Raw genomic sequence first — 16,238 nt, 5'->3', positions numbered from 1 at the left:
ATGAATGAATCAGAATGGGACAAGTTTATGGATGAATTCATGAATGGTGGAAGTCTCTATGAACCATTTTCATGTGAGCATTCAAGTAAGGATTCAGATGCAGATAATACTGAATGCAATGAAGAAGACGAGCAGGTTGGTCCAATAGCAGGCACTACAAATAACAGTGACAAGTGGAGTGACGTTTCTCAAGATCCAACATTATTTATGTTCAACAAGGATGTGAGACTGAAATTATACAAACAAACTTTGTTTTTTTCTGTAGAGTTCCTACTGTCACCCTGAAAAAAAAAAAGAAAAAAAAATGCTATAAGCAAGACAGGAAGCAGAAAAATGTGGTGGAGAAGACAAATCAGTCACCCCAGATGGAGGGATACAGATGTTGTGGATATGAAGTATTTCTGGACTGTTGCTGCACATGGGATCTTGTTGTTTTCCACCAATAGAATATTACCGGAGTACAAGTCCTTTTAACAATGTTACATTCTGGAGAGCTGCTATAGGTAGAAACAAATTTCAGCTGTTATTGAAAGGCTATTTACAATTTGTACAGAAACCAGATGGCAGTTATAAGAGTCGAGGGGCATGAAAGGGAAGCAGTGGTTGGGAAAGGAGTGAGACAGGGTTGTAGCCTCTCCCCGATGTTATTCAATCTGTATATTGAGCAAGCAGTAAAGGAAACAAAAGAAAAATTCGGAGTAGGTATTAAAATTCATGGAGAAGAAGTAAAAACTTTGAGGTTCGCCGATGACATTGTAATTCTGTCAGAGACAGCAAAGGACTTGGAAGAGCAGTTGAACGGAATGGACAGTGTCTTGAAAGGAGGATATAAGATGAACATCAACAAAAGCAAAACGAGGATAATGGAATGTAGTCAAATTAAATCGGGTGATGCTAAGGGGATTAGATTAGGAAATGAGACACTTAAAGTAGTAAATGAGTTTTGCTATTTAGGGAGTAAAATAACTGATGATGGTCGATGTAGAGAGAATATAAAATGTAGACTGGCAATGGCAAGGAAATCGTTTCTGAAGAAGAGAAATTTGTTAACATTGAGTATAGATTTAAGTGTCAGGAAGTCGTTTCTGAAAGTATTTGTATGGAGTGTAGCCATGTATGGAAGTGAAACATGGACGATAACCAGTTTGGACAAGAAGAGAATAGAAGATTTCGAAATGTGGTGCTACAGAAGAATGCTGAAGATAAGGTGGGTAGATCACGTAACTAATGAGGAGGTATTGAATAGGATTGGGGAGAAGAGAAGTTTGTGGCACAACTTGACTAGAAAAAGGGACCGGTTGGTAGGACATGTTTTGAGGCATCAAGGGATCACAAATTTAGCATTGGAGGGCAGCGTGGAGGGTAAAAATCGTAGAGGGAGACCAAGACATTAATACACTAAGCAGATTCAGAAGGATGCAGGTTGCAGTAGGTACTGGGAGATGAAGAAGCTTGCACAGGATAGAGTAGCATGGAGAGCTGCATCAAACCAGTCTCAGGACTGCAGACCACAACAACAACAACAACAACAACAACAGACAATTCATTGCAATCCAATGACTGACTCTATAAAATTATACCAGTTTTGGACCATTTGAATAGCACCATGAACAATAATTACCTTTTTGAGAAGAATCTCTGCAATGAAAAATCAATGGTTTTGTGGCACAGCTGTCTGTTTCTCAGGCAGTATATCAAGAACAAGAAACACAAATATGGTGTAAAATTTTGTGAACTCCGTGAATCTAATAGTGTGGTTCTCAAAATAACCTGTGTGTGTGGAACATTACGTAACAACAGAAAGGAAAAGCCAAAATTGTTAGTTTATGAAAATGGTGTGGAAAAGAAATGACATTGCTGTTGTTTGCAAACGGAAGAACAAAAGAGAAGCCCTGACCATTTCTAATATGCACCGTGCTGAAATGGTGGAAGTTCACAATCGAAATGGCAAAGTTGTCTTGAAATCAAACATAGTCAGAGACTATGACAGTGACATGGCAGGTGTTGATCAGTCAGATCAAATGCAGCAATATGAAGATTTATCTACACAATGCCCATCAGTTTTATAATCAAACAGTACAAAAGATATCAAACCTTTAGCTTTTGCAGAAAAATTTATTCAGGCATTGATTGGGGATAAGATGCCAGACATCCATAAGAAAATCGGAACAGATGATAGCTTAGATTATTTAGAAGCAATGGCTGCCACCGAGAAAAAAGTGAGGTCAGCAATGTTGTGCAGAGTGTGCACACTACAAAAGAATTGCTGTGAACTGTGGTACTTTTGCTCCATTTGTGAAGAAAAGCTGGCTCTTTTATGTCTAAAGCTAAAATATTTGTATGAACTTTTGTACACACTTTTCTGTTAGTTCATCTGAACTGTGAAAATAAAAATTATATCCACCATGTCCAGATGATTTACGCAAGACCTGTAAATTGTACGTATTTGCTACCAATGTTTTCGTATCTGAGTGTATGCAGAAAATCATTTCCTAGAAAATAACTCGTAGTGTGCACCAGTGGTCAGATCATCAGGTATGAAATAACTCATAGTTCGCAGTTAACTACTGAAGTTCACTTGACTGTAGGAGTGTCTCACAGTTACTAGAATAGGATATGTATGATGTGGAATTCTTTCGTGTATCTCAGGGTTTATGACATCATATCTCCTGTGTGGTACCATGACATATTTTTCAACACACCTACACCCACACCCACCTAGGCACCCCGACCTCCCCTCCCAACCACACCTACACCCACACCCACACCCACCTAGGCACCCTGACCTCCCCTCCAACACATTTTTATAATCTGTATAGATTGTTTCCAGAATGAATTTGTGTGTGTGTGTGTGTGTGTGTGTGTGTGTGTGTGTGTGTGTGTGTGTGTGTGTGTGTGTGTGTGCTGACTTGGAACGTCCAGGCAGATTACAGCTGTATGCCAGACTGGACTCAATACCAGAATCTTTGTCTTTTTTGACAGGCTAATGCCCCACCAACTGAGCTATCCAAGCACAGCTCACGATCTGCCCTCCCAGCCTTGGGGATGTGGCTGAATCATTTCTCCACAATATCCTACCATCCATGAGTGCCAGTCCTGAACAGTATGCAGGAGAACTTCTGTGGAGTTTGGAAGGTGGAACAGTTGTAGTGGCAGAAGGAAATATGTAAGGTGGGTAGTGACTTGTGCATGGATAACTCAGTTGGTAGAACATTTTTCCATGAAAGGCACTGATTCCATGTTCAGATCCTAGTCCAGTGCACAGTTTTAATTTGCAAGGAAGTTTCAAGTACATTACTATTATCATCAAGGTAGGGTAAAGTCCTAAAAGTACGTCACATTCTAAAAGAAATGTGATATAATATTACACCTCCACCAGTAGCAACCTAAATCAGGGTGTATAAATGCGGACAAGGAAGAAAATTTCCTGGATTTTCCCCGGATAAAAATACACTTTCTCCTGGGTGAAAACACACTTTTTCCATGTTAAGTGACAGTATATTTTCCCTCAAAACAGCAAAACTTATAAATCCTTTGAATGGTTATGGTTTTGTACACGGGCGTAGTCCCGGCACTTAGAAAATGTAACTCAGGGAAGAAGACACGTTTTGGAAATATCTTTGATGTACAGCAACATGTAAGCGGCGTATTTTCATATTACGAAAGTTTACATTGGAATTCCACCAAACACCACATGTTACTTTCCAAATCATTGAAAACGAGATTGGGATGTGCTTTTGTAAGCCAGTCATAGCTCATGTCATGTGATCTCGCCAGCCGAAACAGCAGATATTCAGAGCATAGGACACGTGATGTAGTCAGCTGACAGCAACATCACTGTTAAGTAGCACGAACACACAAACAGGAAAAGTTAATCAATTTAAATTAATATACAGTATTGCTACAAGAAAAGCAAAGCTTTCACATATAATGTTGATCTTTTCTGCGCATGTTACACTTTAAGATATATCACACAAATGTGCCAGTAAAATTTTTAATAATGACATAAATGTCTGATCTTCAGCGTTCAAAATTCTTCTAAATGGCTCGTCATCAAAGAGTTGATTTTTAAATGAGAGTCAAATGCTCTGTGATTTAAGAAATTCATGGTACATTCTCGCTCATAGTTCAACTTACATAAAAGGATATTTACTTTGAAAGTATTGCTTTTCAAACCACCATTCGCAATATTTTCCCGCGATCTGTTAGAAATAGGTTCGTTTCAGCAGGTGTCAGAGAGCGCAGATAACAGGCAACACCGCGCTTACGCAACTACCGTGACGTAGGAAGCCCGTATGTATGTATGAGTATAACATTGAAAGATCATGCATTATGTCATAAAAGAAACAAGACATCAGAGGATACTCCAAGTGCGTCAGAATTTCGTGAAGCATACTAAAATGTGCACATTTAAAGTGCATACTTAAAGTGCACATTCGTATGTCCAGATTCCCAGTCAAGTTGGCCTCAACCTGATATTAAGTTTTTCAGTGTCGTTTTCGGGATGTAAATTTCCTTGGAGCACCAGTACTGTATTATACCATGTTTGGTTCTTTACTATGGCATAATGCCATACGTGCTAGAAGATGAAAACGTGCACTTGAAATGCAGTGAACAGTTGAAACTAGCGAGTACTGTGGAATTAAACATTTTGTTTCAAGTACATTGACTGCTTAATAAAAGTAAAATTTCTTTAACAGACGAAAATAAAATAAAATCTGAAACTAATAACATATTTTAGTCTTCCGTAATTATGTGAATGTATTTTAATTCACTTGAAAGCTCCCCATCACAGATATCAGTTTTGTTTTCATTTGACGTGAGAGTTAACGAAGGGGAAACAGCAAAATCGCTAAACGTAAACACGGGTCACATGGAGACTATATGGAATTGTATGTTAACCGGGGTTCTAGAAACACTGGAGAGGCTCCATTCCCGCCGCAGATGCAGTGGTCCACAACCCCATGACAAATACTGCAGTCCACTTCACCCCTCCGCCGCCCTCACCGGACCCAGGCTTTTTGTGGGGTTTGGCCCCCGGTGGACCTCACCAGGGAACGTCTCACACCAGCCAAGTGTAACCTGTATGTTTGCTTGGTAGAGTAATAGTGGTGTACGCATACGTGGAGAACTTGTTTGCGCAGCAATCGCCGACATAGTGTAGCTGAGGCGGAATTAGGGGAACCAGCCCGCATTCGCCGAGGCAGATGGAAAACTGCCTAAAAACCATCCGCAGACTGATCAGCACACCAGACCTCGAGACAAGTCCGCCGAGCGGATTTGTGCCGGGGACCAGGCGCTCCTTCCCACCCGGAAAGCCGTGCGTTAGACCACACGGCTAACCGGGCAAGGGTGGAGACTATAACTCAGACTGATCTGCTCATCAGCCCTGGACCTACAATATTTGCTAACCGGGTGAATACTAAAAAAAAAATCAAAAATATGTTCACATCTTGTAGCGCACTTCTTTCTGAAAAGTCTTAAACACAAAACATATGTGTTCAAGGAAATGTAAGGCATGTTATTTGGTCTTAAGTGTACCAAACTGCTGTGCCACATCTCTTCATACAGCATTCTCCCATTGCATGTCACTGTATTTCGCTCTGTGGAATTGAAACGTGTATCTTTTGTAATAGATGCCATCCAACTATATTCAGGACAGTGGAAATTTAAATGTCCTGTGGTGCCTCTCCCTCTCCCAGTCGGCCGGTTTGACAGCCTGCTCCTTAAAAAAAAAAAAAAAAAAATCTCGCAATTAATAGCGGATGGGATTATTTGAAATCAGGAGAACAAGAACTCTATAGAAAATTTGCACTCTTTGTTGCCCATTAGCAAATAACTTGCTGTTTTGTGTGACATAAAATTAAATATAGAATAGATAAAACCAAGAAAGACAAGAGACAAGCAAGAGAGTACACATTTCTTCAATCCTTAGCTCCTAGCATTCTTTTGCTCTCTAATCTTGCTACAGATTTACATGGCGTGCTTTACTTTCTGCGAAAGAATCTATTACCTCATCAAAGTTCGTCAAACGTTTTGCTAGGTGAAAAATCGAAATTACGTTATCTAATACTAAAAAAGCTGTTAATACAAGTAATACCCAAGACTGGTGTGGTTTCTCGATCTGATTACGTCTATTTTGTCACTGTCTCTTGACAAAACAAAATAAGCCTTTCTAATAATGCAGCAATTTTGTAATACACACCAAATACACGAGACTGTTTTGGCACAAATGGTCATTTGTTATAACACGACAGAATATAATTCACGAAGCACCAATATAAAATGCCTATTAATAGGCCTACTACAAGCAAAAAGCTTTATGTCAGGAAATAATTACACATTTCATTCATACGCACCAGTTTTTCTAGCATGAGATCGAAAAGTTGTATTACGAAATTTTTATGTAAATTTGGAATCGTCTTATTCTTCCATAATTTGCATGATGTCTCCGTCTCCTTCCTCGTTATAACAAACAATCTTGTCATCGCCAATTCTGTAGCTATTCCTGCCATTGTCAAAATTTGTTCGCCGATTAACTTCACTAACCCTGCCAGAATGACATGTTCAGTTATCCTGGGATTTTTCTCCGGTTAGGTGTTGTTACATGTTCGTACAACACGTTTTCCGCGTTACTTCCAGAATAGAACTTAAGTGGCTACTAGCCGGGGACTGTACAACTGGTCCTTACTAGTGTAGCGATCTGGCCAAAAATTTTCTGTCAAAATTTCATTTTCGTGGATATCACCTGTTAGTCGTTTATTACCATTCTGGTAGTCTGAATCTATGGATTTCGCTAGTAATTATAACATGCTGATCATTCGCAAACCCAATCAACCGCGTAGTCAGACAGCGACTGGCATTCATCAGTTCGGCTTTACTCCGCTGAGCTCGTATAGGCCCGTCCCCTTTTGACTGCGGAAAGTTTATTTCTAGATGCGACGAGAATTCTCCTGACAGACGCATCACGTACACTATGCACGCATTCAAAACTCAACTTATGATTCATTCAGAAATCAACTTAAAATGTGTTCAAAAACTAAAAGGGTGCGTTTCAAAATCATATGAATAATAGATAGACCAACATGCGCTGGATGCTAGGCGCTTTGTGAAACAAGTTTTTCTTCCTCAAGAATATCAATTTGGTGCCCCCTTTTCCCAGTAGCATCTAGCTGCTTGCTGCGACTGTTTGCACAGCCAACAGCCACATTCCTGTAACCAGAGGTGGGAGAATTTACTACTCGGAGAATTTACTACTCAAACGCGACTAAACTGCGCATGAGCCCGCTTGTAACTGTTAAAACGAATCTAATGTAAACAGTTGTGACTTCACGCTCACCGGAGGCAATTTGTTGTTATGAAGCATTGTATAGTCTTCCTAAAGCCATTGATACATTTTGCTGTTGGCAGACGCTTGCACGAGCAATGTGTACCGTTGTTGTATATGGCGCATTTCCTTTGCAATTTATTTTCGTTTTTTTTTTTCTCTCGTTTATGTTTTATTGTTGAAGTATTATTCTGCAGTAGTGGGATAAAGTAATATCTTTTGTTGGAGTATCGGTTCTTATCAGTCAAAATTACAAAAATTTAACAGAAAACTAAAACAATGAAAAATTCCGGGAATTCCAAAAAATTTCCGGGTTTTCTCCCGAATGAAAAAATTCCCGGGTTTTTCCCGGATCCCACAGTTGTCCCGGGTCGTATAAACCCTGTAAATTAAATTAATGAGCCTATCAGTCTGCAGTATATGGTAGCAATTATGTTAACCAAGTTTGATTCCATTGGGACAGTTGTGTGCACAGTGCCTGCGGAACATTCCACAACGGAATATATACATAGCCAGAGTCCAACTAGAACCTGGCTGTATACGTGTTAAAATTGTATAGTAACAATGTTGTCAAAAACTTGATGAGTCTCATGACTAGGTTTAAACTCTGAGGATAACTATTCAATAACTAAAATCAAGATCTGCAATAAAATATGGATTAGATTTGTAACGAATTGCCAAACCTCTTTCCCTTCCCTGAAGCATTTATGTTGTTTATTTTTGCATATTTTTTGTGACCGAACAGCAGCTTATTTGGGCACCTATATCTTTTTGCTGATATTGCTTATCACTGAAAAAGAAGGAGATTAGTGTTTAACATCCCGTCGACAACGAGGTCATTAGGGATGGAGCACAAGCTTGGGTTAGGGAAGGATGGGGAAGGAAATTGGCCGTGCCCTTTCAAAGGAACCATCCCGGAATTTGCCTGAAACGATTTAGGGAAATCACGGAAAACCTAAATCAGGATGGCCGGAGATGGGACTGAACCGTCGTCCTCCCGAATGCGAGTCCAGTGTGCTAACCACTGAACAACAACATGAAGACGTTTAATGAAGACATCTTTACATCTCACTAGTGAAATGGTGGTTAAAAGAAGTAATTACTAAATATACTTGCAAATTTGTGAAACATCATTTTCATTCTCAGTTTAATAATGAGTGAGCGACCACAAACCACTATTTTTGCCACAGACTGTCATTTACTTTCTTTATGTGTTTGAAAGACATTTTAATCCTTTGCACATTTGAGTGTGCAGCTTTTTAATTTGTTTTGTCAGTATCCACAAAGGTTTCAATGTGCTACATGATACTATATGATATATCTTGACTACTTATCTATCAATCACACAGTACATTCACAACGGAGAAAACATTCATTCAATCTGTTCGAATTTCATCTCACCATAGTATTAATTTGAATGTACTGAAATGCTGAATACTGATAACAGTTACTTCAATCAGGGCAAATACGCTGATACTGTCCCACCTCTAGGAATGATTGTGTATATTATTCACTCTGAGACTTTTTTTACATGAATGGTGCACCGCCTATGCATGTCCATGGGTGTGTAGGAATATGTACTGTTGCATAATTTAGAAACTCATCTAAATAATGTACACCAGCTACTCTCTTCTGCAGAATCGTGCTGAACATCTGATAGATCTGAGTCAATTCTTCCCTTAAAAGACAATGCATTCCCCCCTCCTCCCAGTCCTTTCTCCCTCTCACATTATCTGGCAGTTCCTGATTTCAGCTAATGATACTATAACTTTACTCATAGTTTAGTCTCAAGAGGTCTTCACTGGATATCTGCCAACTTTCAGTTTTTATCACAGCTGGAAACAAGTAATTTGTTAACACTATCTAACATTTAGAAAAATCTTGACAAATGATCATATTAGGAAAAAGCTTTGACAATACCTGATCTTTTTCCTTTAGGCGTTGTGGACCGAAACGTACCAAACCAACAAAACAAAGACGCTGCATTACTTCATGTATGCTGAATATATACTTCCTTTTTGAAAATAAGCAACATCTCATATTTTCTGGCAAGTGTTTGACTAAATAGTGCCGACGAACAGAATGTGTCAAATAATTTTCCATGTCAGGAACTATGTAAGAAACATTGAAAACCTTAACAAAAATAGAGAGAGGAAGTCGTAGCAATATGTCACACATTAGAGCCCAGCCTTTTGGCCAACCTGTAAAATAAGGACAGAACCAAACAATGCGAATAGCTCACACACAAAAAATCACTGATAGTATTTAGTATGCACTATCAGACATGACAATTACATCAAAAAAACTTACCTGTATGCTGGGGCAATGGAGGAATAAACATTTTCCAACAAGGCTTGGGAACAAAAATTTTTGGCATATTTGACTCATCTTCTTCAGTGATAATGGTGCCTTGCTCTTTGAGATCGCTAATTGCTGTCACTTGATCTAAATCAAGAACACCTTCATAACCAGCAACAAGATAAAATAAAAACTGGTGCAAAGTTTTCATTCTAATGAACTTTGGACTGAAGCCATACTTCTTTCCAATCCTCTGAAAATGATCATGAGCACATATTTAAAAGTTATTCTTTTTCAGTTCCAAAGACAAATACATATTGCAGTAATTTCAAAGAGGATGAAGATACAGTATTGAGAAATGAGGTGAAATTCTTCTGTCTACTGCTGTATTACATTAACTACAACATTTTAAAAGAGCTTCAGCACTGCTGATGTTTCCACCAAGGTATATGTCACGCAGACAATGATATTATTAACTGCTCTGCTGAAAAAAGTAATGAGCCACATGTAGCACAGTGCACATTTTGCATTTTGTAATACATTGTGTTACCATCAGAAGCAAGGAGAATTAAGGTTTAATGTCCAGTCAATTGATGAGAGTATTAGATCAGAGCACAAGCTCACGACGAGGAAAGGATAGAATAGGAAACTGGCAATGTCCTTCTCAAAGGAATGGTCAATTTTGGGAAACAGGAACAAACTAAATCTAGATGATTTGACAAGGATGTGAACTACTTTCCTCCAGAATGCAGCTGTTGTACTTCAGCTGCTGTGTCTCCTTGCTTGGTATTACTACAGAATAAGGAGTTTTAGTAAGTTTAATAGTCTAAATTTGTTTTTACTTTACTAATCAATGAAAGACACAATTACTACATATACAGTATAGAATCTGCTTGGAACTCCATATAATGATTTTTTAACAACACCATTTACTGTAAACTGAAACTACAGACGAGGCTGAAATGACAGTTTTTATTTTGGATGCAACCATGTTTGTGAAGATGTTAACACTTGAAACAGCCATAAAACATGTATTAATTTGATAAAAATGTGCTGTAACGGAGGAAAGGAAGAAGCAAAACATACTTTAATGGTTCATAAATGCATAGGTCATTAGATGCGGAGAAGAATTGTCAAGTTGGACAAGGTAGGAGAGGAAGCTGGTAAAGTTCTTTTTGAAGTTGGTTTAAGGGCAAACTAAATCTAGATTTCCAGATGCATTTTAAGAAATGCATATTAACTTTGTTGTATTGATTTTTACTTCCCGGCTGGGTCGGAGATTTTCTCTGCTCAGGGGCTGGGTGTTGTGTTGCCTTCATCATAACATCACCCCCATCGAAATGCAAGTCGCCAAAGTGGTGTCAACTCAAAAGACTTGCATGGCGACTGGTCTACCCAACGGGAGGCCCTAACCACATGACATTTTGTTTCATGTATCATGACAGTTAAAGCTCCATATGGCTCATGTTATGTAATTACAGACACAATTCAATTATGGTTGTCCTACAATAACACTTTACTTCTCAGGTATACGAGAAGTAATGTTCACATAAAACGGTATTCACTTTCTAACATAATTCCTAGTAACGAGATGAAATTACTGTGTGCCCTGGCATTCTGCATTTATTTGACTTATATGATGGTCACTCCCAGAAATACATCTAGGCATGTTTCCCCAATGAATATTCACATTGTGCTGCCTACTCTCTTTTGATAACGTGGGATTTAGCTGTTACACATGTTAAGAGCACTGGTGTAATTATAAAGTTGCTGGCATATTTATGTATGAATGTTTTTCATTATTCCAAGATTTTTTGGAAATATTTCTGTACTGGTGATTTATTCAGGCATTTCATGTTTGTCAATCATATACTAAACTACACTTTTAGTTTGTCTGTCACTTCATTTAGGATGTAATACTCCTCCAACATACACATGTACAGATTTACGTAGTATGTGATTTTTTGCATTTTTTATTTCTCAGCAACAATTTTATTCATGTGGCTCTGTAAGATTTCTTAGTTCACTGATTTTAGACATTGCACTGTACACAAGAAAAACAATTTTGTTTTCATAGCAAACTGAAGTACTTTGTTCTTACGTGTAATATTGTAATCTTCGAATTCATTTTTGTACTCAATACCATGAGATATTTCACACGTACAGGGGTAATTCCTCGCTCTAATATGTGCTTACATTAGCTTGACATTACTGATGTTATTTTGACATCCTTGTAACAAGAAGGTGTGAATTTGTGAATACGCTGTATTATTATTGTTATTATCATTATTTTGAAAAGTTATATTATATGTTGGATTTTTCATAATGATTAATTGTAAATCTTATTCATTTCCTGGACTGTAAAGTCTTTGATATGTACACTCTTTGCTGTGGCACCATAAGTATCCTTGTCGTGCAGTCTCTGGATCTCAGTTGACTGGGTCACAATATTTTACTGGTAGCTGTTACTGTGAGTCATAATATGCCCTGCAGTATGCCATTCGTCTGTGGCATGATCGGGTGAGGTGGCACAATGGTTAGCACAATGGACTTGCATGTGGAAGGACGACAGTTCAAATCTGCGTCCGGTTGTCCTCATTTAGGTTTTCCCTGCTTTCCCTAAATTGCTTTGGCCAAATGCCGAGATGGTTCCTTTGACAGGAAATGGCCGATTCCCTCCCCCATCCATCCCTAATATGAGATTATGCTCGTTTCTAGTAACTTTGTTGTCAACAGGACATTAAACAATAATCTATTCCTCCTCCTGTAGCATGTTGCATGAAATGTAAAAGTTTTTTTTTTTTTTTTTTTAAGTGTTTCTTTTCGATTATCTTCATGTATGATGTATCAGTACTTAACAACTATAGATTGTGTATTTTTCATCACATGTAAAGTTTGTTTCAGTCTATTTGGTATAATTTTTGGATGATGGTTGGAAACTAAAATTGGTCAGAATAAATGTGTAAAATTCAATATAGCAAAGTTAACATGCATTTCTTAAAATATATTCATGCCGTAGATTGTCACCCAAAAATGTTTCCAAATATGGATTTGAGCTCCATGCTAGCAGACCATGAAACTAATGCTTTTCATATGTACCCACTGACTCAGTGAAACATGTATAAAATGTGGACTGTGTATTAGTTTTATTCATATAAAATCTTACAGAAATCACCCATTATAGTGTAGTGGCAATCCCTGAGCAAGTGATTTGCATGAAGAAATTACTTTTTGCTTTGGCTGCACGCTCCTACAGAATACAATAATTACTCCTACCAAAGATGGTTATTTAGACACTTGTAAAAATTTGAAAAAAACATGAAAGTTTTGTGTGTCAAAGCATATTAATCATAAAGGTAACAGAGAGCATTAATTACAAAAGCCGAATCATATGTGCTATAAAATGATGTAACTGTATACAGGGTAATTAGCAGTACATAAGAAGTGTGACATACAAGGTTTACATATCAAGTGCATGTATTCAGAAGATGTTAAATCTCTATAACTGAATTGTAGATGCAACTTCTGGCTTGCTCGGAACATCCAATGCTCATCTTCTATAACTATATAATTTTTTCATATCATGCATTTATAGCAAACGCACATTTGTCTCTTTCCAGCATGACACACAATTCCTCTTACACACTGCCTCATTTCACAATGTAAGCATACAAGCATGAGAAGGAACAGGAAAAGAAACAAATCAACCAGAGGATAAAGTGGAAGGCATAATTGTAAATGGAATGCCATATATGATATCTAGTCAAGTGAATATATGGTAAACAGACAAAGGAAGTTCATTACCAAATTCGAAGAGACAAGAAAAGACTGCTGTTGGCCTAATAGATGAAATAAGTAAGTATGGAAGATTAAAGTTTAATTTCCCATTGACATCAATGACATTAAAGACGGAGCACATGCTCGGACTGTTTCAAGGAGGGGGAAGGATATCAGCCATGCTTTTTCAAAGGACCCATCCTGGCATTCTTCTGGAGAAATTTAATGAAATCATGGGAAGCCTTCTTTGGATGGAACACCTAAATTTGGACCTTCTTCATCTGCAGTAATTTTTCTACTTTTAAGGTAATTTACTTCACTACTTTCCTCTTTCTTATATAGATTCAACTGAGTTTATAATGTTAAACAATAATCCTCACACTTCCACAACTCAGAAAAGCATAACTCTCAGCAGGAGCATTTAAGGGCAGATTCTTTTTTGTAGGTGACAGTACATCCTTCTGGTTCAGATGAGTCATGTTATTCCGTGCCATTCCATTGTCCTTCTGTCTGGAAATCTCATCCTGGAAGTCATGCTAATCACATTCTCATCCAGGACGTTATGTTGACTTTGCATTCTGGATGTATGTCAGTTTGTTCTCTAGTTAGCTTTTGGATTTTTAGTCTGATTCCTGTATCCATCCTAACATCAATTGCCATTCTGTGACACCCTCAGTTTCCAATCTGTTTTTAGTCCAACATTCAAGACAACGAACATTCGACTGTCTTTCCATGACCTGCGCCACGCCTCAAATATAACTTGGACGCCACCTCTGCAGGCCAATTTCTGTGGACAAAAGATGCAGGATGCCCACTGGGAGACAGTGAATGACCACTACAACCAGGACAACAGAGCAGTGCAGACTGCTGTGCAGTGGTTTACCTAGAGAACAGTTATGTAGGATGCTGTGCATGCACAGAGCATGGGTTTAGCTGCTCTTACATGGCTAATTACTGAGTCATGACAATGCCCAGTCAAATTAGCCTTCAGAAATTTGTATTTGTAGTTTATATGTTGCATGCACATAATTAATCATAATTTTTGTTACATCCTATCCCTGCTTTTAATATGTTTGGGGCTGTTTAATTTCTTTTGCATACTCCATCGTTTTTACTGTGACTTGTATGCTTTTTCAGCTATCAACTGAGCTGTGCCTGTTAAGGGTGGATTTGTACCTTGATTAGTATCCTTGTGTTGTCAGCAAACATTAAAGTTTTGAAACTGTCCTTTAGTCATTGCAAGATCACATAAGTAGGTTAAGAATTAGAGTGGCCCCAACACCGATTCTTGTGGCACTTCATATGTTACACTCCCTCATTCTGAGGTTAGTTTCATGCTGTGATATAGTCTGTTAATGATACCTTCTGCTTTCTGCTAGTAAGTTAGGACTCCATCCATGCACGAGGGGTGGCATTATCAACGTAACACTTTACTCTCTCACATAAAATTTTGTGATCCACACAATCAAAGGCTTTTGCAAGGCTACAACTTATAAGGAGGTGCTGAAAAGCAATGTCTCTTAATATTTTATGTGAAAACTGTTTAAGTTTTTTTAAATACAATGAACTCTATTAACATTCTACGTATTTATTCTTCACTAGCTGAGAAACCCGGTGTTACCTTGGGATGTATTTATAGTTGTGCTCAAGACTTCATATGTGTGGAATTTATTTTTGACTTATAAAGCTTCCTTGTGGACAGCGTTTGTAGTAATATATTGGGGACATGAACAAAGAGCTTGTTTGCTTGACTAACATAGCAGAGAGCTAAATAGAGCTGGCCATGCGAAAAGCAACTAAAGCAACTGACAATAAGATCCATGCCCACAACACCCAACATCTGGCTTTGTGCTTTGTTTATGGTCATGGTATAACATAAGTTTACCACGAATTAAACATGTTTAAAGTGAAATAGTAGACTGTTAGAAATATGGTATTAAGGGTACTAACTCTCTCCTTTTAAAATTTCGGTTTGTATGAAGTTATGTTTGAGAGAAGTAGTTTTAAGCCTTAATGAGTGAATGGTTCTGAGGAGCGAGAAAATGCATGATGTTCTTGAGCAGAGTTGCATCACAGCTCATTTTTGGAAAGTTTTCAGAGAGCAAGTGGCAGGCAGATGTTACTGAGCCGTAGCAAGTTTCATCTTACAATTTTCACTGGATTCTTGAGACCACATAGTCCTCAGTCTTTTACTCATATGAGTCAATCCACAAAGACTTGACCACTTTCTACAAATTTTTATTTGTAAGCAAAAATAAATTAAAATGTAATGAGAAAGCATTCAGATCACAAAGCAAATCTGATAAATTTGTTTTGGCTTGCAAAGAATATAAACAGAACCTATTGAAAGAAGCAGAGCAACATCATTGAGTATTTCATACTCAAAGAGATATCAGCAAATCCATATATCCTAGCTGAGTAAATTTTAATTGAGTTTGAATTCTGTCACTGTCGTAAATTTCCAAAAATACACCTGTTGCTGAGTAAAAAAAAACCAACAGTTTCTGCTACTGATTCTTTTGTGTACTACAAAACTAACAGCATCATCTGTCTGTTCTTGGTGTATAATGCCATGATGATTAAACATTAGAACTAATAAGTGAGCAGACAGTTTTAGATAAAACTTTAAATTACAATATCTTTCTTTTTGAATTAAGATTTTCATTAAATAAGGCGTATATGTTGCCCCAAGCTACACTCACGTTACCTGTGAAAACCCCATCAGAATTCTTCTAGTAGTTTTGGAGATTAGTGCATTCAGACAAACATGATGGTTTTACAATTTTGTTATTAGCATATGTGTTTACATATTTATTTCTCAACATAGTCACCTCGG

The 16,238-nt window shown here is 37.8% G+C and overlaps 1 protein-coding gene across 1 annotated transcript in view; it reads right to left on the bottom strand.

Moving 5' to 3' along the window:
* LOC124594743 (general transcription factor 3C polypeptide 1) overlaps positions 1 to 16,238 on the bottom strand; it is a 370,793-nt gene that overhangs the window by 197,038 nt on the left and 157,517 nt on the right. The window contains exons 13-14 of the mRNA XM_047133120.1: positions 9,638 to 9,878; positions 9,248 to 9,528 (exon numbers count right to left, since the gene is read on the bottom strand). Of these exons, the coding sequence (XP_046989076.1) occupies positions 9,248 to 9,528; positions 9,638 to 9,878 (522 nt within the window). The remainder of the gene's footprint in view (positions 1 to 9,247; positions 9,529 to 9,637; positions 9,879 to 16,238) is intronic.

The sequence above is a fragment of the Schistocerca americana genome, chromosome 2, assembly GCF_021461395.2.
Source record: "Schistocerca americana isolate TAMUIC-IGC-003095 chromosome 2, iqSchAmer2.1, whole genome shotgun sequence".
In the NCBI taxonomy this organism is placed as follows: Eukaryota; Metazoa; Arthropoda; class Insecta; order Orthoptera; family Acrididae; genus Schistocerca; species Schistocerca americana.
This window is presented reverse-complemented; position numbering and strand designations above follow the sequence as displayed.